Genomic DNA, 25,489 nt, shown 5'->3' on the forward strand with positions numbered 1-25,489 from the left:
GCAGCATAATCAAAGACCCCTCTCACCCAGCTTACTCACTCTTCCAACTTCCTCCATTGGGCAGGACATACATGTCTGAGAACATGCACGAACAGACTCAAAAACAGCTTCTTCACCGCTGTTACCAGACTCCTAAACGACCCTCTTACGGACTGACCTCATTAACACTACACCCTTAGGGCAGCACGGTGGCGCAGTGGGTTAGCACTGCGGTCTCACAGCGCCAAGGTCCCAGGTTCGATCCTGGCTCCGGGTCACTGTCCGTGTGGAGTTTGCACATTCTCCCCGTGTTTGCGTGGGTTTCGCCCCCACAACCCAAAGATGTGCAAGGTAGGTGGAGTGACCACGCTAAATTGACCCTTAATTGAAAAAAATTAATTGGGTATTCTAACTTTATTTTAACTGTATGCTTCATCCGATGCCGGTGCTTATGTAGTTACATTGTATACCTTGTGTTGCCCTATTATGTATTTTCTTTTACTTCCTTTTTTTTCATATACTTAACGATCTGTTGAGCTGCTCGCAGAAAAATACTTTGTACTGTACCTTGCTGCACGTTACAATAAACAAAATCGAAATTCAAATATAGGAGCAGCACAGTGGCGCAGTGGTTAGCATTGCTGCCTCACGGCGCTGTGGTCCCAGGTTCGATCCCGGCTCTGGGTCACTGTCTGTGTGGAGTTTGCACGTTCTCCGTGTGTTTCGCCCCCACAACCCAAAGATGTGCAGGTTAGGTGGAATGGCCACGCTAAATTGCCCCTTAATTGGAAAAAATGAATTGGATACTCTAAATTAGTTATTTTTAAATCGCTCCAATCATATTATTATTGTGCATATTTCACCTTATTTAAAAATAAAGCTATTCAAATTAAACTTCGCAGGACCTCATCACAGATTGTTCCCAAGAAAATAAAAGGAAATATTACAACCCAGCTCTGAAATCAGACTGGACATTTTAACCCTGTTTCTCTCCACAAATGCTGCCAGATCTGCTGAGCAATTGCTGTTTTCATTTCAGATCTCTATTATCTGCAGCATTGTGCTTTAATTTTGATGCTTGCAGCAATGCAAACCTTGTGTTTTCCTCGAAGTACATTCTCCCCAGACAGAACTTTCGAGTTCTGCGTCTCCTAACGCGGGGGGGGGGGGCGTGACACGCGCGCCTTCGACGTCATGAGAACGTGCGTGGCTCCACGCAGTTCCGCGCTGACGTCAGTGTGACGGCGTATATATAAGGCCAGTGAGTCAAGGGACTCGCCCTTTTTCCTCTCCGCACTGCACGGCCGTTGTTCTTGCCGCTCGTCGCTGCCCGCTTCGAAATGAGGCTTTACAAATGCATCATCTCCGGTAAGACACAGTTCTCCCGGCCAACTCACTCCGGTGCTGTGGGAGAAGCGAGGCTGCCGGCCATGCAGCCCGGCTGGTGGGTATTGCGGTGGGGGGGACTGGTGGCGAGGGATCTGTCGATTGTTCTCGAAAGCCTTTTCGGACTAGGCCTTGGGACATCCTGGCCTGGGGCAGCGTCAGGCCCGCAGTATGGGTAACGCACTGCGCCGCGGGGAAGGGAGGGGGGGTGGGAGAGCTGCACTTAACTTGTTCCGCCCTCGTCTGAACACGTTTCTCTTTTGTTTTCACACTCTCAGGCGACGAGATGTTCTCCGACATCTACAAGATCAAGGAAGGCGCCAAGGGCATCACCTACGAGGTGGAGGGGAAGGTGAGGCTTTTTCTTTTGGGGGTTTGGGGGGGGGGGAGAGAAGAGATGGTGCGCCGTGACGTAGACAGAGGTCTCCATAGAGACCGAAGGGCGGGGTTATCTGCGCCTGTTCCCGGGCCGACATCCCCAGTCTCCCTGGCAGGCTGGGGAGCCTTTAATGTACTTGATCACTTGAGGCAATTGGAAAATGCTGGAAAATCTCAGCAAGTCTGGCAGCATCTGTAGGGAGAGAAAAGAGCTAACGTTTCGAGTCCGATGACTCTTTGAATAGTCGTTGGACTCGAAACGTTAGCTCTTTTCTCTCTACAATGCTGCCAGACATGCTGAGATTTTCCCTTTCGTTTCAGATTCCAGCATCCGCAGTAATTTGCTTTTCTCCAGTGATCACTTGAGGCATTCTGGTGTAAGCAGTATCATCTTTACTCTGACACCCTGCAGAGGGCCAACTCTCCATACAAATTCCTAGAATCATTACAATGCAGCTGGAGGCCATTCTCCCCATCAAGTCTGCACTAACCCTAACTACTCATGCCCACTTGTCAATCGACCCAGCCCTATTCCTGTAACCCCATAACCTTATCTGCACATCCCTGGACACTAAGGTGCAATTTACCATGGCCAATGGATGTAACCCGTACATACTTGGACTGTGGGAGGAAACTAGAGTAACCGGAGGAAAATCGTGTAGACACTGGGAGAACGGACAAATTTCATGCACAAGTGACCTAAGGCTGGAGTTCAATCTGGATCAGTAGTGCTGTGAGGCAGCGGTGGTAACCAGCTTATGGTCCTCTTGTTTCCTTTGAGGCACAGTTGCTGCACCCCAATCTTTGAATTTTGTGTTTAAATGCTGAGAGTGGGTTTATAAATTGGGACTCATCCCCAATAAGGCTGCCAATCAGTGGGTTAGCACTGCTACCTCATGACACTAAGGTCCCAGGTTTGATCCTGGCTCTGGGTCACTGTCTGTGGAGTTTGCATATTATCCCTGTATTTGTGTGGGTTTTGCCCCCACAACCTAAAGATGTGCAGGGTAGGTGGATTGGCCATGCTAAATTGCCCCTTAATTAGAAAAAAATGAATTAACATTTTTTTTTGTAAAATGCTGCCAATGACCCAACAGGGAAATCCTGCCTTCCATTGTTGTAAATCTATAGTATCGCAAACAAATAGGAGGGGTAAACCAGGGCCTGTTGTGCCATTCAGTATGCTCATGGCTGATCTCTGGCTTCGCATCCACTTTTGTTGCTTGTTCCCGATCTGTTAATTTTCCCATGTCTGCCAACTGCAATCTTGAAGTAGCGAATCGCAAAGATTTCTGCACCCTTTGAATGCAGAAATGGCTCTATCTTTAACACGATCATTGCTGATCTCATTTCCACCTTCCTGTCTGCTCCCAATAACCCTTCATCCCGCTACTAATTAAAAATCAAATTAGCACCTGAATTTATCTTAATCTCCACAAATTTGTTTAGTGTTCTACCATCCACTGCACTCTTGATTCATGACCCTTTGTGAAGTAATTCCTCTGAATTTCTATTTTAAATCTGCCACCATAGTCTAAAACTATGACCCCCTCATCCTCATGGGAACATCTAACCTGTCAATCCCCTTTGCATCTTCTATACTCCAATTAGATCTCCTATCGTTCTTCTAAACTCCAGCGAGCATGGGCCTAAACTGCTCAACCTCTGCCTTCATCCCTGCATATTGTTAGCAAATGTAGATTCATTGCTCTGGTCTCTTCATCCAAGTTATTGACAAGGGTTGTAAAAAGGGTGATGCAGTGGTTAGCACTGCTGCCTCACAACACTGACGACCCAGGTCACTATCTATGTGGTTTGCACGTTCTCCCCGTATTAGTGTGGGTTCCACCCCAACAACCCAAAAAGATGTGTAGAGTAGCTGGATTGGCCACACTGAATTGCCCCCTAATTGGAAAAAAAAAAGTTGGGTACTCTGAATTTACATAAATAAATAAAAATGTAAAAGGCCTCCATGCGGATCGTTGCAGCACTCCATTCGTTCCAGCCTACCAACTTGAAAATGCTCCGTTTATTGCCCCTCTTTGCTTTCTGACCATTAATCAATCCTCTTATCAATGCCAATAGATTTCCCTCAAATCCATGAGTCCTTTTGTGTGGCACATATTGAATGCCTTTTGGAAATCCAGGTGTTCAGCATCGATTGATGCACGTCCTACTGGCTACAAATCCAAACATGTTGACTTTGATCATATTATGATTTGCTAAGCTCATTATTCAGCATTCCTAAATAATAGATTCCAGTTCTTAATGTCAGGCTGCAATTCCCAGTTTTTTCCCCACTCTCTTTTTAAATGGCAGTGTAACTGTTGCGAGCTTCCAATCTGTTCCAACTGTTGTAAATCTAGAAATGTTTGAAAAATCTTACCCAGCGCATCCGTTATCTCTGCAAATATCAATTTGAGAACCCTGTGATATAGGTCAACTGGTCCTGCGGATTTGTCACTTAAGCTTCTCTATCAGTTACATTAAGTTTCTCAATCTTTTGTCCCTTGGTTACCTTCTCAGAGAGATTAAGGAAGTGTTTCTTGCAGTTGATACAAGGTTTCTATTCAGCCTTGATACAATACAGTTGTCTCATGGAATTTGTAATTTCAGGAGATTTAATTTGCCTTACCTTCTGGGGCTTTTAATTCTCATGCAGATACATTGTCGAGTTGATGATTTTTTCCCCCCGTTTCTTCCTTGGAAGATTAAATATTGGTGCCCAATCCTACACATGCCAATGATTTGAATTCTTAGCAGGCGTTGGTAGTGGTTATCCTCAGTCAGGTGCTAAGGTGGTGATTATTGTGATTATGCCGACTCTGGAATTTTTCTCACCCCATCCCTGACCTATATAGACAAATTAGTGGTTACAGTGAAGTTGTAGTTGTGACCAAGTTGCACATTGTTTAAATATGTTTTTTCTATTCACATGACTGGGAGAAGTTATAGTTTGATGTTGAGGTGAATAATTTCATCACTGGTTTCAACTGGCACAGTGTGAATAGTTGCGATCCCACCAGTAATGATTCTAGGTGTTCAGTATGTGGATGGTAGTCTGATCCAGGCAGAATTTCAGCTGTTCCTCATGTTATACTTGTGGAGTAAGTGGCCACCTCTTCCCTGTCCTTGAGTGGCTGAGTTGTCCAGAATTTCTGTGAAAGGTTGAAACTTGGGTCATAGTCATTGTAGATGAATCAGGAGATTGAAAAAGCATATGAGAACGGCAATATTACCATAATCCTGGGAGACTTCAAAATGTAGGTAGACTGGGAAACTCGGGTTGGTAGTGGAACCCAAGAAAAGGAATTTGTGGAATATCCACGTAATGATTTTTTTGGAGCAACTTGTGATAGAACCCACTAGGGAACAGCCAACTTTGGATTTGCTGATGTCTAATGAGGCAGATTTGATTAGGGAGCTTAAGGTGAAGTAATCCTTGGGGGGCAGTGACCACAGTATGATAGAATTTACCATGGGCGACATGGTGGTGCAGTGGTTCACACTGCTGCCTCATGGGGCTCAGGACCTGGGTCACTGTCCGTGTGGAGTTTGCACATTCTACTTGTGTCTGTGTGGGTCTCTCTCTCTTTCCCCCCCCCCCCCCAACTCTATAATGAAGGTGCTGTGGAAAATCCTCATGTTGCCACACTCAGTTGTCTGTTCGGGTACACTGAACGAGAATTCGGAATGTCCAAATTACCTAACAGCACGCCTTTTGGGATTTGGGAGGAAACCGGAGCACCCAGAGGAAACCCACCAAGACATGGGGAGAACTTGCAGACTCTGCACAGACAGTGACCCAAGCCAGGAATTGAACCTGGGACCTGGGCCTATACAAGAAATCCAGGTACGACCTCTGCAAAGCCATCCGGGATGCCAAGAGAGAATATCAGACTGAGCTACAGACTTAACGTTTGGCATGGCTTAAACAACGTAACGGGTTACAAAGTAATGCCGAGCATTATCTCTGGCAGCAGCGCACCCCTCCCTGATGAACTCAATGCAGTCTACGCTCGGTTTGAGCAGAAACCATCGATTTGCTGTTGAGTGTCCCAGCAGTCCAGAAAACACCCACCATCACAGCTTCCAAAGTCAGATCAGCCTTCCTGAAAGTGAACCCTCGGAAGGCAACGGCATCCCTGGCTGTGCACTCGGAGCCTGTGGAGAACAGCTGGCAGATGTGTTTGCCAACGTCTTTAACTTGTCCCTACTCCACTCCGAGGTCCACAACTGCTTCAAGAAGACCACCATCATACTGGTGCCGAAGAAAAATCAGACAACATGCCCCAATGACTACTGTCCAGTGGCCCTGACATCAATCTTAATGAAGTGTTTCGAGGGGTTGGTTATGAATAACGTCAACTCCATACTCCCAGAATGCGTAGATCCACTGCAATCTGCATACCGCCACAACTGGACCATAGCAGACGCCATCTCTCTGGCCTACACTCATCCCTAGAGCATCTCGACAGCAAGGACTCCTCCATCAGACTTCAACACCATAATCCCAGCCAAGCTCATAGCAAAGCTCCAAAACCTAGGACTTGACTCCCCACTCTGCAACTGGATCCTCGACTTTCTGACCCACAGACCACAATCAGCAAGAATAAACACCAACACCACCTCCACAATAGTTCTCAATATCCCCTTAGGGGCAGCAGGGTAACACAAGTGTGGCTTCACAGCACCAGGGTCCCAGGTTCGATTTCCCCATTGGGTCACTGTCTGTAAGGAGTCTGCACGTTCTCCCCGTGTCTGTGGGTTTTCTCTGGATGCTCTGGTTTTCTCCACAGTCCAAAAACGTGCAGGTTAGGTGGATTGGCCATGCTAAATAGCCATTCGTGTCCAAAAAGGTTAGGAGGGGTTATTGGATTATGGGGATAGGGTGGAAGTGAGGGTTTAAGTGGGTAGGTGCAGACTCGATGGGCTGAATGGCCGCCTCCTGCACTGTATGTTCTATGTAATACCAGGGCCCTGCGTGGCAAAATTTGGTTCCAACTCCATCTGCAAGTTTCTGGCGACAGGACCATAGTTGGTCGGATCTCTAATAACGATGAGTCAGAATATAGGAGGGAGATAGAGAACCTAGTGGAGTGGTGCAGCGATAACCATCTAGCCCTGAACACCAGCAAAACTAAAGAGCTGGTCGTTGACTTCAGGGAGCCGAGTACGGTGCACACCTGTCTGCATCAATGGGGCCGAGGTGGAGATGGTTAACAGATTCAAATTCCTAGGGGTGGACATCACCAAAACTCTGTCCTGGTCCACCAACGTCGACGCTACCGCCAAGAAAGCACTCTTGCCAACTTTTACAGATGTACCATAGAAAGCATCCTATCTGGCTGCATCACAGTCTGGTGTTATGGGCCAGGGTTTAGAAAACTCCAAAGTATATCATGGAGCTCACCTAACCTACAACTGTTAAATAATTTAGGTGTTAAGCACTTTTAATTAAAAACAAAGTTTATTGTACAAATTAGTGAACATTTTTAGAAACACGGTAGGCACTTTTATCAAATACAAACATCAATACCCCACACCGCTACAGTACTCTATATATAACCCTTAATTAATTCCCCCTTAAACTTACAATTTAATAACAATCCCATAAACCAGAAAACCCTTTTCAAAGGTGTGACGCAGCACTCAAGACATGGATTAGATGCTCTTGTGCAGCAGATTTCAATTTCTTCCTGAAAACAATGATCTCTTTTATCAAGTAATCTGGAAACAGCTTTTAAAATGCAGACAGACAAGACTTCTGTCTGAATCCAGCAGCCAAAATGTGAAAGCAAAAAACTCACGAGCCACAATAACAGCCCCAAAGCGAAAGTAAAACTCTAGAGCCACAGCCCAGCTCCACCTACACAATGACATCACTGAAGCCATGTGATGGGACAAAACAGCGCCTATACTTCCTCAGGAAACTAAGGAAATTCAGCATGTCCACATTAACTCTTACCAACTTTTACAGATGCTCCATAGAAAGCATCTTGTCTGGCTGCATCACAGCCTGGTATGGCAACTGCCCGGCCCAAGACCACAAGAAACATCAGAGTGCCGTGAACGCAGCCCAGTCCATAACACAAACCTGCCTCCCATCCATTGACTATCTACATGAAATGAAAAAAAAGAAAATAACTTATTGTCACGAGTAGGCTTCAATGAAGTTACTGTGAAAAGCCCCTAGTCGCCACATTCCGGCGCCTGTCCGGGGAGGCTGGTACGGGAATCGAACCGTGCTGCTGGGTCTGCTTTAAAAGCCAGCGATTTAGCCCAGTGTGCTAAACCAGCCCCTTCTCCCGGTGCCTCTGGACAGCGGACAGCATAATTAAAGACCTCTGCCACGTACTCTTCCAACTTCTTCCGTCGGGCAGGAGATACAAAAGTCTGAGAACATGTACGAACAGATTCAAACAGCTTCTTCCCTGCTGTTACCAGACTCCTGAACGACACTTATGGACTGAGCTGATTAATACTACACTCCTGTATGCTTCACCTGATGCTACTGTCCATGTATTTACATTGTGGACCGTGTGTTGCCCTATTTATTTTCATGTACTAAATGATCCGTTTGAACTGCTCACAGAAAAATACTTTTCACTGTACCTCGGTACATGTGACAATAAACAAATCCAATCCAATGGGCAGTTGGTCTAATTCTGCTCTATATTATGGTCTTGTACAGAAGGGACCCTTCGGCCCATAGAGTCTGCGCTGACAAAACTACACCATATCTACAGTATTTCTACTTTCCAGCTCTTGGCCCATAGCCCTAAATGCTATGACATTTCAAGTGCTCAGTGGCATGCTTTTTAAAGGTTGAGGTTTCCCAAGTCTACTACCCTCCCAGGCAGTGCATTCCAGGCTCCCTCCACCCTCTGGTGAAGTTCTTATCCACTCTGAACCTCCTGTCTCACCTTAAAATTATGCCCCCTTGTTATTGACCCTTCAGCTAAGGGGAACAGCTGCTTCCTATCTTCCCTGTTCATCATATTCTTTACATCTCAATCAGGCCCCCTCTATCTTCTGCTCTAAAGAAAACAACGCAAGCCCATCCAGCCTTCCATTGTCGCTCAAATGCTCCATCCCAGGAAACATCCTGGTGAATCTCCACTGCACTCTCACCAGTGCAATTACATCCATTCTATAGTGAGGCAATCAGAACTGCGCGCACTATTCTAGCTGTGGCCTAGCCAAAGATTTGTACAGCTTCAACATAACCTCCCTGCTCTTATTTACAAGTCGTGAAGGATAAATGGAAGTGTCCCATATGCCTTCTTAACTGCCCCATTAACTTGCTGCCTTCACCCAAGATCCGTCTGTTCCCCTGAGCTTCCCAATGTCCTGCCATTTGTTGAGTACTCCCATTGCCTTGTTACTCCTTCCAAAGTGCACCACTTCACTTTTCAGGGTTGAATTAGATCTGCCGGGCGGTGCAATGGTTATCCCTGAGGTACGCCATTGGACACTGGCCTCCGGTCTCACAAACAGCCTACCACCACCATCTGTCTCAACTTGCCAAGTTAACTTGGATCCCATGTGCTTCTCCTTTTTTGTTAGTTCCTTCTTTTATGGGAAAAGGCTTTGCTGAAATCCATATATAAACTACAGCAACTACCCTTATCTACACACCTGATCACCGTGAAAAATTCAATCGGGTTTGTTAGACATGACCTTCCTCTGACAAAGCCATGCTGACTATCTCTAATCAAACTTTGCATCTCCAAATGGAGGTTAATTTTCTCCCCAGTGGGCCTCTACTCTCCCCATTTCCTTTTTAAAAAAATTTAGTGTACCCAATTCATTTTTTCCAATTACGGGGCAATTTAGCGTGGCCAATTCACCTACATTGCACATCTTTGGGTTGGGGGGGGGGGGGGGGGGGGGGGCGAAACCCACGCAAACACGGAGAATGTGCAAACTCCACACAGACAGTGACCCAGAGCCGGGATCGAACCTGGGACCTTGGCGCCGTGAGGCAACAGGGCTAACCCACTGACTGCGCCACCGTGCTACCCTCCCCATTTCCTTTTTTGAACTCTGCTCTGCTGTGGATTTTCCCACAAGAGGCTGTTCCCAATCTACTTTGGGGCATTAGGTTTGTCCTCTGAATTTACCAGTCCAGTGACATGACCACTCTGCCATCATCTCACCCCCCATACCACTTGGGTCAGATGTTTGCAATCACCCAGGCGGTGTGCCATTGAGAGGTGGTGATCTTGTGGGGACCTGAATAATATATTGCTTTGTGCTAATCGCTACCATGTTTCTTTTGCAAGGTTATTTCCAGAACTGAAGGATCGATTGATGCGTCTTTAATCGGTGGCAATGCTTCCCAAGAATCTCCTTGTGAACAGGCTGAGTCTTCTACTGTCCGTGGTGTTGACATTATATTGAATCACAATCTGAAGGAAGTCAGCTTTGCAAAAACCGCCTACAGAAGTTACATAAAGGACTATATGAAAGAGTGAGTGAAAAGACTGACTTTCTAACAGTCAAATGTATTCCCTCTGTTGCTCTTTCAATGGTCTGTTACTTTGTTGCACACCTGAGCTCCTTGCACTGGACTGTAGCCCTGGGTGTTTTGTAGTTGCCTAACTGTTGAGAATAAGGCTGGTTCTGCGTAAAGCACCATGGAATTTGTTCCACCGAATATTTGCTTCTGTCGGAGATCTGAAAGCCTTGCATGAACGTGTATCTGAGATTTGGTTTTGGTAGGGGAATTGGACAAGTCCTTTACTGAAAATGGACTACTGCAGGGCAGCACGGTAGCGCACCTGGGTTGGCCCTGCTGTCCCAGGTTCGATCCCGGCTCTGGGTCACCGTCCGTGTGGAGTTTGCACGTTCTCCCTGTGTTTGTGTGGGTTTCGCCTCCACAGCCCAAAAAGATGTGCCGGCTAGGTGGATTGGACATGCCAAACTGCCCCTTAATTAGAAAACAATGAATTGGGTACCCTTTTTTAAAAAATTTTTTTTAATGGACTACTGCAAGTCTTTGAAAACCATCAAGATAGCTGAAATTAAATGGTAGTTTTGTGATTATTATGCAGGCATCTAAGATGGAGCTATCATTTTGCTCCAATCTCCTAGCACTTGTTCTGAAACTCTGCTTGAACTGGTTAATGAGATCATGGCTGACCTTTTTCCTTGTCCTTTATTAGCTTTGGTTAACAGAAATCTGCCGCTCTTGGGTTTAAAATTAATAATTGATCCAGCATTATAGAGTTCAAGGCCTCCACCACCCCTTTCACACCTAGCCCTAGTTTGTTTAACCTCATAGCCATGGTCATTGGCCCTGTTGAGTCCATATCGGCTCTGTAGACTGATCCAGTCAATTCCATTTCCCCCTGCTCTCTCTGTAACCCTGCAAGTTTATTTCCCCAGCTCATAGTTTCATTTTGAAATCAATTGCCTGTTTCCTCCACCCTTGTGAGCAGCACCTTCCAGGTCATTATCACTCGCGGTACATTCATATTCCCTCTGTGTTTCCATAATCCTTCTACATTTCTTGCCCAAACACTTAAATCCTGGCACCATTTCTTAAATGCAACAGCATGTGAACCAAAATCATCATCCGTTTTTCCAAGCCTAAGTGTGGTGACCACGCTAGATGTAACGGGGCAAGTGTGGTGACCATGCTAGATGTAACGGGGCAGCATGGTAGCACAAGTGGATAGCACTGTGTCTTCACAGCGCCAGGGTCCCAGGTTCGATTCCCCGCTGGGTCACTGTCTGTGTGGTCTGCGTGGGTTTCCTTCGGGTGCTCCGGTTTTCTCCCACAGTCCAAAGATGTGCAGGTTAGGTGGATTGGCCATGATAAATTGCCCCCAGTGACCAAAAAGGATCGGAGGGGTAATTGGGTAACAGGGATAGGGTGGAAGTGAGGGCTTAATTGGGTTGGTGCAGAATCGATGGGCCGAATGGCCTCCTGCACTGTATGTTCTAATACAACTAGAACTTTGTAACGGTTCGACATAACATTCCTGCTTTTGTACTCAGTGGCTCTACCTTTACTTCGGTAGCCCAGACCTTTCTAACCACGTTCTTTAATATGTCCTGTCATCTTGAAAGATCAATGCTTCTCTCTATTCCTTCTGCCAAACCTCACTTCTCTGCATTAAATCACATCTGCCAGGCCTTGCCTGTATCCTGCTGCAGTTGGTTGTATCAAGCTCACGGTTTGTCACTCCTCCAAGTTGGTATCAACAACATTCCAACTCTTCCAATATCCTGTGGCCCTTGAGAGTCCAAAGATCTATCTAACCATGTCTTGATTTTACTCAATCGAGCACCCACAACTTTCCAGGCTAGAGAATTCCAGCATTTCAGAACTGAAAGAAGACATTTCTCCAACTGAGTCTTGCATCATCAAAGTCCTTCTTGTACTGCTGTGATCCTGTATTGTAGGTTCCCCAGACAAGGGGAAACCAATCTGTCAATCAGTGATAAAAAGTGAATAGTTGAGGTCTCAATACTGTTTGCTGAGCCATGTTCTAGTCAATAATTTGCTCCATCTTTGCTAACGTTTCTTGTCACAGAATTGTTACAATGCAGGAGACCGTTTGGACCATTGTGTCCTCACTGGCTCTCCAAGTGAGCAACATACTTAGTGCCATTCCCTGCCTTTTCACTGTACCCTTGCACATTTGTTTCTATTCAAATTATCACATCTAATGTCCTCTTTAATACCTCGATTGAACCTGTCTCCACCACACTTCCAAGCAGTGAATTCCAGACCTGAACCACTCGTGTGAAAATGATTTTAATGAACTTTACTAAAACCTCTGGAAACCCATATGAGCAACATCCATAGGCACTCTCCAGTCCACTACTTTAATCGTGTTTTCCAGAAATTGAACCAAATCTGTGCTGGCTTGCTGCTCAGCTGAAAGTTTTCAAAATGTTGACTCACTCTTGGGCTACAATTGTTTCTGGACACAGGCTGTAACTGGTCCAAGGTTATAGTTTGGGCACCTAGTGTTATCTTGTACTTCTTAGAAACCCTGAGGTGCAGACCATCTGCTTCTGGCACTTGTCATTTAGCTTTTCTGTCTTAACTGTCACTTAGCAAATGTTAATTTTAGTGAGTCCCTATCTGTGATTAAATAGGAATTTGTTTGGGATTTTTCTACATGCTGACCAACAAACTACTGATATGAAAATCGCTTATTGTCACGAGTAGGCTTCAATGAAGTTACTGTGAAAAGCTTTAGATCCTTCAACTTAACTGGCATTTTGTAGCTCTTGCAATTTATTTTGTGGTCTTCTATATTTTATCCTTCCAGTTTCCCTGGGATGTGTATTGCATGTTTGTATGCCTTTTTTGTTCGGTTTTGTCTTGACCTGACTTTGGGCCCTCTGTTGCTGTTTCATTTTCAATTCTTAACACCTCCAGTCGATCTTTCCTCTTACCGATTCACATTGTATTGAAGTCAGCTAAATTTAGAATTTCTCTCGCTTGTAATTCTCACTTAAACACTATGATTGTCTTCGATAAAAGCCTCACAGTTAACTAAATCTGGCTGATTGCTCATTAGGTAAAATTGCTAAAAGTTGCGAATGCCTGTTAATCTCTTGATATATTCTTCCATGAAAGTCATTTCACTCTTGACTTTGATATATTTAGTTGCAAGCCCTGACCATCTAGCAGCCATGTCTCAAATAGCAACTTTAAGATAGGAATTGTCCCACCATGCTTCATGTAAGCATGCTCATAATTCTGGAGTTGCGTATGATTTTTAGCTAGGTAAACAAATATACAATCTAGATGTAGTAGTAACACGGGGAAAATTTAACATGTATTTTTATCTTCACCTGTAGCCTGAAAAAAAGAATAGAGAAAGAAAATCCAGAAGGAGTGAAGGCTTTCACTGACAATGCCCAGGCAGTTATTGCAGAGATTCTATCCAATTTTGTAAACTATCAGGTAATAAGTTTTCATAACTAATCATTGACAGTACAGTGATGCACAGAATTAATAGATATTAAATAATACCCTAGGTCTGTACTACTTGATAATAATGGGGCATATTCTTTGTCTTATGGTAAGGTGTTATTCTGGCTCCTTCAATAGTTGAACAAGATAGCATATCTCATAATTGAAATTTGCATGTGAAGAATGGATGAGGAACTTGTTGCTGTGGAACCAAACATATTGTGTGTTGCAATGATAGGAAAGTGACTAAGGTGAAACTGAACGGTTGTCCAATCATTAAATATAATTGTGTCATGATTTTGGCAAGTCCAAGTGCTGAACTTTGAAATTTTGTCTAGTTTTTCTTAGGTGAGAGTATGAACCACGATGGCATGGTTGGATTGTTAAACTATCGTGAAGATGGTATTACTCCATACATGGTTTTCTTCAAGGATGGTTTGGAAATTGAAAAATGCGTGAGTACCAAGAATGCCCAGAAGCTGTTTAAAAAAAAATAAAAACATTTTTAAATGCTTTGAATTGGCAAGAAGTCATAAGTGAAATGAGGTTAAGCGTCTTGACCAGCACTGGAGAATCTCCAGATTGTCTGTTTAAAATGCTGTGTGCATTTGCTAAGAATTTGACCTGGCCTCAATATCCAGTTGCTGTTGATTAGTCTCCACACATTGTCAACCCATCAATGCCCAGAAGCGGGTAGTCATGCTAATACCCAACAAAATGAGAGTGGGAAATTAGGTGGCATGTTTGCATCTAAAGGTGGGGTCCCAGCTCTGGTGCTGAACACCACATTCAGTTGAAGATGCTGAATGCTAGCTGACAAGTTTTTTTTTTCACTTCTAAATTTAGAGTACCCCATTATTTTCTTCAAACTAAGGAGCAATTTAGCATGGCCAATCCACCTAACCTGCACATCTTTGGGCTGTGGGGGTGAAACCCACGCAGACACGGGGTGAATGTGCAAACTCCACACAGACAGTGACCCGGGGCTGGGATCGAACTGCCTGTAAAGAAACAGATGCTTTCAACTTGCACTAAGATGCCATGGCAAGTTGTCATGAACAACATTCGTCTTTCAATAAAAACAAAATATAGTGGATGCTGGGACTCTGAAATAAAACCAGAAACGGCTGAATTAATTCAGCAGGCCTGGTAGCGTCTGTGGAGACCGAAACGGAATAATGTTTTAAAGTCCATACGACCCTTCTACAGATCTGAAGGGACTAGAAATGTTTAAAAAATAAATAAATTTAGAGTACCCAATTATCTTTTTCCAATTAAGGGGCAATCAATTTAGTGTGGTCAATCCACCTACCCTGCACATCTTTTTGGGTTGTGGGGTGAGACCATGCATACACTGAAAGGTAGTGTAAACTCCACACGGACAGTGACCCGGGGCCATGATCAAACTCGGGTTCTTGGCGCTGTGAAGCAGCAGTGCCAACCACTGTGCCACCGAGCAGCCCTAAGAAGGGTAGAAATATAACTGATTATATAGTAGGAGAGGAAGATGGACAGAATAGGAGGACAGGGATAGGTTGGAGCAAAGGAGAGATTGACCAAGGAGGGTGATAATGGTGCCACTTAGGACTGAAGAGTAAGATAGCAGAGCATGTTTATGGGCGAACAAATTTCAGTGCTCGTTGGGAGCAAAACTGAACAACAGGGACTGGTGGCCATAGGCTGGGAGGGGCTGGGTTGCCCAGTATGTAATGGAGCAATTCTGTGTTTTGCCAATATCAGTATTCCATTGTTCATTTGAAATCACTTGAGTGCCATCAGTAAATCAGTGTTGGACTACTTTCGATTGAATTAATGGCTGGCAAGAGTTGCTGACAGTAGTAGATGGTTTATCTGCCAATGATTATCCCTCTGATTTTGATCTCTGTAATACAGCAGAGATGCTCACTAGTTAACCTAACTAGTTAACCAGTGTCAATGCTTGCTATTTGAACATTCTTAAAAGTTAAATTGCTTATTCTATATCACTATCTTGGCCTCAAATTAGTATTTAATGTTTCTGTAAATTATTTCAACAAATGGCTGTCTTGTCTTGAAGGTTACTCCATATACTAATCTAGATCAGAGTACAAAATCATTTTTGGATTCCTACAAATTGAAGCATTGAAGGTGACTCACGGCAAACGGAGTTCACTTTATTCGATGCAGAAAGGGTAGCGGCAGCATTTAAGGCAATGTAGCAACTTAATTGATCTGTGAAACCATCCAGTCCAGCTGGTGTGGTTCACCAACATGTTTTGGAGGTTTTCTGAAACATTACTATAGCCCCTGAGTTAATTCTTATGTTATGTGCATCTGCTGATAGACCAAAAGTAAAATTTGGACTTCTTGGTTTGCATTCAGATGCGAAATAAAATTCTCCACTCTTCATTTCTGTCTGCTTTCCTGTGGCAATTCAGATTGAACAAGGGTGGACATTTTGTTTAGAGAATACTGAATTTTGATTACCCTGGACTATGTTATTTTGAATATCAGTCGCTATCATGCATACTGACATTGGATTTCTGGTTTCTTGCAGTAAATCTGCTGCCTGCAGTTCATCATGTTGAATTCATCGATCCCAATGGCCTGCTGCTCACCATTTTACCTGCAATAAAGTTGGACTGGTATCATTGAGCTGATTCATGATCAGAAATGGAAGCATTGTTTTAACATTTAAGTTGTAATAAAGTGCATTAATCCCCCAAATGCCTGTCTGATTTCCATTGATACGTGAGGCATAAAGGTGGTAGATGAGGAAGTACTATGTGGTAGAGTTTACAGCGTGACTTAAAATGGGTCCTTCACTGCACCTGACCTGCTTTATTTGCTTAGACTAGATCACAAAAACAGTAGTTCTCATCACAGCTGAAGCAGTGGATATGTCGAAGAAATGAGAGCCTAAGAATCCTCCCTGAGCAAGCAGTCAATCAGATGATGCTAATGCTCTTTATGGGAGAGGCGAGGGTAAGTATAGAACACCTTAGTTTTCCTAAGTAAAATGTTGGGTTTGTGTCTGATTCTGTCATAAAATACAAGGGTGGTTGTGTGGTTCACTAAATATGTCCTGCCATGCTATTGTCCAAATTTCAAGTGAGTTTTGAATTGGTAGACTGCGTACAGCCCTGCAAAAGTCAATCTTTAATAAACGTTAAAATGTAAGAAGTGTCCGTGTGATATATGTTGAGGCTGGTTTCTTAAGGAAATGATCCTGGTATATGGTTAGTACCTAGGAAGCCCATGAGCTCTGAACATGCAATAAGACACTGGTTCAAATAGCTTTTTGGTTCCAAATCCACTAGGCCATAAACATTTGACTAATACAAACAAATAGCCCTTCTGTGCTTGATCTGAGGTCAGCCAAGCTCATCTACCTCCACATAATCCTCCCAATTACTTGTCTGCATTATCCCAGCTCCTGACCAGTATGCATGGTTAAGTTATACTACATAAACAGACCATAGCTTGTGTATTGTTCTGTTCACAGCATTTTGGCACTCGAGGGAGTATGAGGTCATAGATTTAAATCAATTGGCAAAAGGATTAAAGGAAAGTATTTGAGGGTCGTGACAGCACCAGAAAACCATTGCTTGAAAAAAATAGTAAGAGGCCAGATCTGGAGTTGGAAAGTGTGCTTGAGGGAGATTTGGACAGGCTGCAATTTAAGGTGATGCACAGAGTGCAGCTAACCAAGACATGGATGAGTGGGTTTTTCCTGGAGGTGGAGGGCTGGTATGAGTGGTATCATGAGGGTTGTGCTAACCACACCCTCGTGTTCTGGTCCTGCCCCACACTCGATGGGTTATGGACAGCCTACTTTGAGGCCATGTCCAGGATTGTGGGGGTTAAGATGGAGCCATGCCCATTTGTGTTGGTTTGTGGGGGGTGGAAGCAGATGGGGAGGGAGCAAATGTAGGGGGGAGGGTGAACAGCCAGAGGGAAGGCGGAACGCACACAATGCAGGAGAAATGGGAAAGTAGGCCCTAAACCTGGAGGGACACAGGCCACACATAAAGGACTGGGGAAACTGAGCACCCTTCTCATCGTCCGTAATCAATGGTTCAATATGACTCTAAATAATATGTTCTCTTTTGTACTATGCATACTAATATAAATAAGGAAACACTATTACTGGACTGGTCATGCTGTCACAACCTGGGACACAAGTTGGTGTTTTTGTTCTGGTTTATAAATTTTGATGAAGTTAAAATTCCAATAAAAATATTGTTTTAAAAACACATTTGGTGTAGAGGCTGAGGGAGGAGAGTGCCGAAGATATCTCGGTGAGAATTAAGATATTCCTGCCTTTGTGACAATGCGGCATCTCATTCCACCAATAAGATGGAGCCTGAGGGGATGTCAGTTCCAAATGCCAGATCAAATGGAATTATGTACATGTGAAGACAGTTTTATATTTGTCATTTGCTGTGTGAGGGACTCCTTAATCAGTTTTGCAACTGCAATCTAAACCTTTCAGGAGACTGCTTCAGTAATCCTCAGCAAGTGGTATTAATAGGCACCAAATAGAAGTCTAAATATAGAAACCATCTGTATTCTACTTTCCTACGTTAGAGCAGTAACTATACTTGCAAACTATTTCACTGGCCGTAAATCGCTTTGAAAAGCCTTGATGAGCTGCAAAAATACAAATCTCTTTGATAATCGCTCAAGTTCTCACACAACCATAAAACCTGAAGTAAAACTAGTTTTACAACACAATAATGTTTCATTACTAGATACTTATGACCCCACTTTCGCTTTCCTGTTAAATGGATACTGCACCTGCCAGCATCCATTTCTCGAATTAATTCCGTGCCAGATACTTACACCATTACTCTTAACATGTGGTGCAACGGGCTTGCCTTTGGTCTTATCAGACCTCTCAAGACTCATGTATAGTAACAATTGAAATCAAGTTCACTGCTTGTATACACTAGACCAAAAGGACCGTTTCAATCCCTATGGCTGCATTTGCAGTAGGGATAAGGTAGTAAAATTGGCTGGGGGAAGGCAGTTCCTTAACCAAAGAGGCTCTCTTTCAGAATAACTTGGTGCCATTGACCAACTTTGGGGGGGGAAAAAATCAATATTCATAGACCTCGTGCACAGGAGGCCATTGTGCATGTGCCTGTACTTTGAGAGAGCTATCCAATTTGTCCCAACCTCTGCTCTGCCAGTATTTCCTTTCCTACTATTTAATCAAGTTCTTTTTTGAAAATTACACCACAGTGCAGTTAAAGCGGTTAATATTTTTAAAAATTGAGTACCCAATTCATTTTTTGCAATTAATGGGGCAATTTAGTGTGGCCAATCCACCTAGCCTGTACATCGTTGGGTTGTGGGGGTGAGACCCATGCAGACACGGGGAGAATGTGCAAACTCCACACGGACAGTGGCCCGGGATCGAACCCGTGTCCTCTGCTGTAAGACAGCAGTGATAACCACTGCGCCACCATGCTGCCCATTAATTATTGGTTGGCATAAATGCTTCACAGCTCCAGGGTCCCAGGTTCGGTTCCCGGCTGGGTCACTGTCTGCGGAGTCTGCACGTCCTCCCCGTGTGCGTGGTTTTCCTCCGGGTGCTCCGGTTTCCTCCCACAGTCCAAAGATGTGCTGGTTAGGTGGATTGGCTATGCTAAATTGCCTGTAGTGTCCTAAAAAGTAAGGTTTAAGGCGGGCGGGGGGGGGTTTGGGTTATGGGTATAGGGTAGGGTGATCATTGCTCGGCACATTGAGGACCGAAGGGCCTGTTCTGTGCTGTACTGTTCTATGTTCTATGTATATAAGATTGACACATCAGTGTTTTTTTAAGTTAAAATAATTTACAATATGGCAATGCAAACCTCAACAGCTCAGTTCTAAATAGTGCCCCAGAACAGTGGGTGCTGTGGTGAATCTGCCTAGATCTGCAAAGGTGATGGGACACACTGAGAGAATGGTTAGTGTTAAGTAAGTAAGTTATATTTGTTCGTGAGTTTTAAGTAAATTTAAGCTTATGCTTATTGTTTCTGTATTTGTGCAAAAAAAATTACAAAATTTGTTAGCTTCAAAGGTGCCAGCATGTCTATACGTTTCATTTAAACTTGGCCTGCACTGTAATTAAGTTTTTAACGACATAAAAACAATTACAGACTTTTTATAAAAAGCTGTTGTTTAGCAGAACCCCACACAAATGCAGAAGCAGTCAATAGTTTAGTTTGAACCAGGAGAAAGCAGTTATCACAGAAACTGCCAGAGCAGGCAGAAAGCACGTTCCAGAAGCTAAAGAACAGAAAGTTCCAGAAACCAGGGAATGAAAAGAGGCATCCCATGAAGAATAGTGACAATGGGTCATAGAACAATAAGTTGAACAAAGTACAGTTCGCTGAAAAATAAAGGGAGCAGAGAGGCTCCCAGTAAAAGGTGGGGTTGCAAGGTGCAGACTTAGAGAATTCCGACAGCGAGAAGTAATTGTATAGTTGGTGACATCTTGATGCAGCCCGTGAAGCAGTGGTGTTCTGTTGGCGTGGCGGATACTGGGCATTATGTGGAAGCTTGGATGCATGTTGTAATTCAGGGCAGAGGAATACTGAAAGGAGAGGTTGAAAGTCTTGGTGAAGGCATCCGAGATAAAGACTTGTGTGGAGAAGATTTCAAAGTGTTCTTCAAGAGTAGGGTTTGGAAAAGCTCATGTGGAAACCAGAGTTCCAGTGAGATAAATTGGTTTACAGTACAAGCTGGGGAGATTTGATGAGAAATGCACAAGTTGTTTTGGGTGGCACCTGAGTGGTGTGTCGAACCACATTTAGCCTATTAATTTATATGGACCATATACTTACTGAGAACATTATGGCATAAGATATATTCTGTAACTTGTGTTATCCTCACAACTCTCTAGATCTCTTTTAGATCAGATAGGTCAAAGACAGATCAGAAAAATGCAGGTAGATCGGCGGCACAGTGGTAAGCACTGTTGCTTTACAGCTTCAGGGACCTGGGTTTGATTCCTGACTTGGGTCACTGTTGAGCTGCTCGCAAAAAAATACTTTTCACTGTACCTCGGTACACCTGACAATAAACAAATCAATCCAATCTAATGAGAGGAGGTGCAATTCTAGACCTAGTCTTGGGGAATGAAGAGCAGACGGGGATAGTAATGACAATTCAGTTAGATTCAGTATTACCATGGAAAAGCACAGTAAGAAGTCTTACAACACCAGGTTAAAGTCCAACATGTTTGTTTCAAACACGAGCTTTCGGAACACTGCTCCTTCCTCAGGTGAATGAAGAGGTATGTCCCAGAAACATATATATAGACAAATTCAAAGATGCCAGACAATGCTTAGAATGCGAGTGTTTGCAGGTAATTAAGTCTTTACAGATCCAGAGATAGGGGTAACCCCAGGTTAAAGAGGTGTGAATTGTCTCAGGCCAGGACAGTTGGTAGGATTTCACAAACCCAGGCCAGATGGTGGGGGATGAATGTAATGCGACATGAATCCCCCACTCAAGTGATTCTGACTATTACGATTATCTACCTCCCTACCTCGAGAGGAAGATCTCCCCTGCTGAGATGGTGAGACCTCTGGTGTCAGATAGTGAGCAGTGTTGCAAGGGGCCAGTAGAGTGGCAGCAAGTATTATGAACAGTTGCTAGGATACTGGACAGAAACCCCAATATTTAATTTAATTTGTAAGACTGTGAAGGAAGGATACTTTCCTCCAGGAGAGATTCCATGCACAAATAGGGATATGGTATATTAAAAAATACTTTATTACCAACACAGTATTGCTAACTTTAACATCATAACGAAAATAGCTTACAGTTACCAAACAATGCTGAACAATAAAAATGAAACACGAACTCGCAACTGCTACCTTTGAACTCCACTCAAGCAAAACCCATCTCTGGTTAAAATCCACTTTTAAACAGTTAGCAGGTCCAGGAATACTTGCTTTAATGAGATGTCTTGGATAAACTGCTCTGAGAAACAGTCAGAAACCAGCTTTCAGATTCTTGCCTGCGTCAAACTACTGTTTTAACTTTCTGGCATTTGGCAAAAAGCTGCTTGCCTATTCACGTCCCCAATCCAAACATTTTTTCTCTCCAGAAACAAACTCAAAACCTTACTGTTTCAGCCACTGGCTCCTTCCAGTAACTACTTAATCTTACCAAGGCCAAATGCAATCAGCTGGATTCTTCATTCCTGAGACTAAGTGTTGTCACTGGGACAGCAAAAGTGGTGCCACACCTAGAAGGAGGCTGCCAGCCACCGCTATTCGCTAGGTCTGGACGCAGGTGGAAGAGGTGGGTAACACTTAGTGTCAGCAGTGCCAGAAAAAACCACAACTTCCTCAGGGCAGCCAGGATGAGTAGATAGCACTATGCCCTTAGTATCAACCCTGTCCCACACACCCATAACACCCCCCTACCCAGAGGATTGCCGAACCCCCACCCTGTACCACATACTGGCACCCATGGCCACTGAAACCACCAGCTGCCACCCCCTTGGCCTGCATGCGTCAGACTGTCTAACACTGTGTTTCTGCGTCCCTCCCTCCAGGAGAAGGCTGCTCATAACTGCTGGGAGCAGACCCGAGGAAAGTGCAGGCGCTGGAGTGGAGATTGGCATTGGGCGAGGAAGTAAGACCTCACTGAGTTGCAGTTCCCCTTGGCACGTATACCACCACTACCCCCCACTACCCTCACTCTCCCCCCACCCCAACACACCACCCCACCACCCCCTGGCTCATGGTGCAATCATGTGATCATAGAATTTACAGTGCAGAAGGAGGCCATTCAGCCCATCGAGTCTGCACCCTACCCAAGCCCACACCTCCACCCTATCCCCATAACTCAGTAATGCCACCCAACACTGAGGGCAATTTTGGACACGAAGGGCAATTTAGCATAGCCAATCCACCTAACCTGCACATCTTTGGACTGTGGGAGGAAATCGGAGCACCTGGAGGAAACACACGCACACACAACGAGGACGTGCAGACTCCACAGTGACCCAAGCCGGGAATCGAACCTGGGACCCTGGAGTTGTGAAGCAATTGTGGTAACCACTATGCTACTGTGCCGTGTCTTGTCTTGTGCCTTGCAGTAGCCGCTGGTGATGGGACAGGCCCCTCTGGTGTTCCCTGCAACTGACCCCAGCCAGAACCCAGGAGCGTAGTAGCAGCGAGGACAACACTGGCATAGCTGGGAGTCCGCAACCATCATCCCAGGACACCCCAGAGCTCAAGTCCAGGGTGACAATGATTTTCTGTCCCAGCTGTCTCCAACACCCTCCACTATCCTAGAGACACTCACCTCAGTTGCACACCAGAGGCTCCTGGGCACTCTCTGGTGAGCACCACACATGTTCTCTGGTACATCACGTGAAGGTAGGAACTCCTGAGGATGCAAACAGTGGGAGGGTGGGCCGACCCCCCAGCGACTAGCTGCTGTCCAGAAGTGTTTCAGGCTTCTGGAATGGACAGTCCCATCGACCGTGGAGATGCAGTCGCAGGGCCAGGGGCTACATGAGGGGTTGTCGGTGAACATCCAGTACCTGCAGGTGCAGTTGGAGGAGTCCAATGGTGTATAGGAGCAGGTGATGCTGACTAAGCGTGATACTCAGGCCAACACTGCACAAGTAGCTTCTGCGGTGGAGGCCTTGGGGGCGAAGGTTTCGTCCATGGATCAGCATGTCCAAGGCCTGGGGCACTCTGTGCTGGCAGTGGTCGAGGGCCAGGACAGGGCTGCCCTTTCACAGGTAGCCATGTGCCAAGGCCACCTGGACATTTCAGCGGCACTCCTGAGTGTGGCCCAGTCACTGAGGGCTATGGCTGAGAGCACCAGTGGCATTACCCAGGCTTTGGCCGACATGGCACAGTCACAGAGGGAGGTAGCTCAGTCCAAGAGCGAGATGATGCAGTCACTGGCTGATGTAGCACACACTCAGAAAGTGGTGGCACAGTCACAAAGTAATGTGGTACAGTCCCAGAGGTGGTCCACACCCTGTGCTCCATGGCTTCCTTTAATTTTTGATTTTATTGCACTCAAATGCCATCTTCGTTCGGCAATGTTTAAATTGAATTCTGTCATTCACAATCTTATCAGAAATTCCTGCAATATACATCTGGCCAATCCAAAAACTGCCTTAGTGCATGAATCATTGGCCTAGATCTGTGGGATTCAAACATACTCAAAACTTTTATTCAAGTCTGAAGTGAACAAACTTCTTCATAGGTTTTCTTGATGATAATTTAGCAAATATCTGACCATTGCTCTCACATATCATTCACCTTATGCTCTTAAGGTAATTTCATTAAATCAGCACTCTCGCATTGTAAATATGTCAACTCTTGTATGGCAGCTAACTAATTATTTTGAACATTGCTAAAATGTTACCAAAGCTTTTCATGTTGCATTCATCAGGACAAATGTAAGAATGCCAGATTTTCAATGATCACAACCATTTATACAGCAGGAGAAAGGGTGTTGATTGGTTGACAAGTTGACTTTTAATTGGCCACGGTGTTGCCAAGTAGAAAGCAACAGGGAACTATAGGTTCCCCAAGCTCCAGGCAATTCGGCAAAGGAACATATTCCTCTTTTTTTTTTTGCAGAAGGTCCCTGCATATGAATGCATGTTTCTTCTAGAAAATGTAAATGTGCCACATTAAGGACTCAACTGATTATCTTAAATTGGTTATTAGTGTTGCTATTAGCACATTCTGGATTTTTCAGTAAGTGCTGCTCAACCATGGAATTGCATTTGATAGCAGACATTTTGTTCCAGGTTTTGCAAGGGTGGGCTAGTTGAGTACAGTATGTACTCCCTCTATTACAAACAACCAAAGAAACATGGAGCTTGGTTCACTGGGGCATACTATGGTAGTACAAAGTATCTCTGATGAAAACGAGGCATACCTTTTGGTTCTCAGGTGAGCAAACCATCAAAGCTGGTCTTATCTATCAAGTTGTTAAGAAAAGAGATCACATTGAGCAGCTTTGACGGGCAGCCAATTTTCTCCAGCTATTTAAATAGGCTGTTACGATTCATATGGCCAAATGCTTCCGTGAGATCGATGATGGCAATATATTGTGCTCTCCTTTGTTCACAACATTTCTCTTGCAGCTGCCGGACAAGAAAATCTTGTCAATTGTGGATCTTCCAGTTCTGAAACCAAATTGGAATTCGGGGTTGATGTGTTCAGCAAGGAAGGGGTGGCATGGTGGCGCAGTGATTAGCCCTGATGCCTCACGGCGCTGAGGACCCGGGTTCGATCCCTGCTCTGGATAACCGTCTGCATGGAGTTTGCACATTCTCCCTGTGACTGGTGGGTCTCACCCCACAACCCAAAGATGTGCCGGGTAAGTGGATTGGTCATGCTAATTTGCCCCTTAATTGGAAAAAAAATAATTGGGTACTAATGCGTTCAGCAAGGATCTGCCGTCTGACAACAGCAGTATGGGCAAATACTTTTTCCATGACGCTCAGCAGAGAGAGGCTTTGACAGTTGTTGCAATCGCTGCATTTACTCCTCTTCTTTGCATCATGCATATCCTCGGCTATGCCCCCTACCTCCAGAATAAAGAGAGAAGTTTCCTGTGCATGTAGGGTTCAGGAGAAACAGCATCAGCACCTGGAGCTCTGCCCATGGCAAGTGAGTCAATAGCTTTGCCAGGTTCCTTCCTTGGGAGTTCAATATCCAGCTCTGCCATGACAAGCAGACTTTCAAGAACTTCCTTGATGACAATTTTCAGCCTAGACTACGATTCCAAATAATGTTCCATCCATTCTTCCCGACCGTTGATGACTACTTCCCCTGC

General features: G+C 44.6%; 2 protein-coding genes and 1 non-coding gene across 3 annotated transcripts in view; 2 read left to right on the plus strand and 1 right to left on the minus strand.

The window, feature by feature from the left end:
- The window catches only part of cog3 (component of oligomeric golgi complex 3), a 104,460-nt gene extending 102,737 nt beyond the window's left edge, over window positions 1–1,723 (minus strand). Inside the window, exon 1 of the mRNA XM_038802687.1 lies at window positions 1,594–1,723. Within this exon, the coding sequence (XP_038658615.1) occupies window positions 1,594–1,665 (72 nt within the window). The 5' untranslated portion in view covers window positions 1,666–1,723. The remainder of the gene's footprint in view (window positions 1–1,593) is intronic.
- Window positions 1,190–16,393, plus strand: tpt1 (tumor protein, translationally-controlled 1). The gene is made up of 6 exons (XM_038802688.1): window positions 1,190–1,347; window positions 1,644–1,717; window positions 10,032–10,219; window positions 13,573–13,678; window positions 14,026–14,142; window positions 16,224–16,393. Exons 1-6 carry the CDS (start codon window positions 1,320–1,322, stop codon window positions 16,224–16,226), a joined length of 516 nt encoding a protein of 171 aa, XP_038658616.1. The 5' UTR covers window positions 1,190–1,319; the 3' UTR covers window positions 16,227–16,393.
- Window positions 15,995–16,125, plus strand: LOC119969813. Its single transcript, XR_005461482.1, has one exon. It is a non-coding gene; the product is annotated as a small nucleolar RNA SNORA31 (small nucleolar RNA).
- Window positions 16,394–25,489: the final 9,096 nt, after the last annotated feature.

Source organism: Scyliorhinus canicula, chromosome 7, assembly GCF_902713615.1.
Source record: "Scyliorhinus canicula chromosome 7, sScyCan1.1, whole genome shotgun sequence".
NCBI lineage: Eukaryota > Metazoa > Chordata > Chondrichthyes > Carcharhiniformes > Scyliorhinidae > Scyliorhinus > Scyliorhinus canicula.

Bases quoted from the DNA above. Each gene is read 5' to 3' on its own strand.
- tpt1 (XM_038802688.1), top strand. From the start codon at position 1,320: ATGAGGCTTTACAAATGCATCATCTCCG. The intron at 1,348-1,643 runs GTAAGACACAGT...TCACACTCTCAG, and splicing joins TTACAAATGCATCATCTCCG to GCGACGAGATGTTCTCCGAC. The intron at 13,679-14,025 runs GTAATAAGTTTT...AATTTTGTCTAG, and splicing joins CCAATTTTGTAAACTATCAG to TTTTTCTTAGGTGAGAGTAT.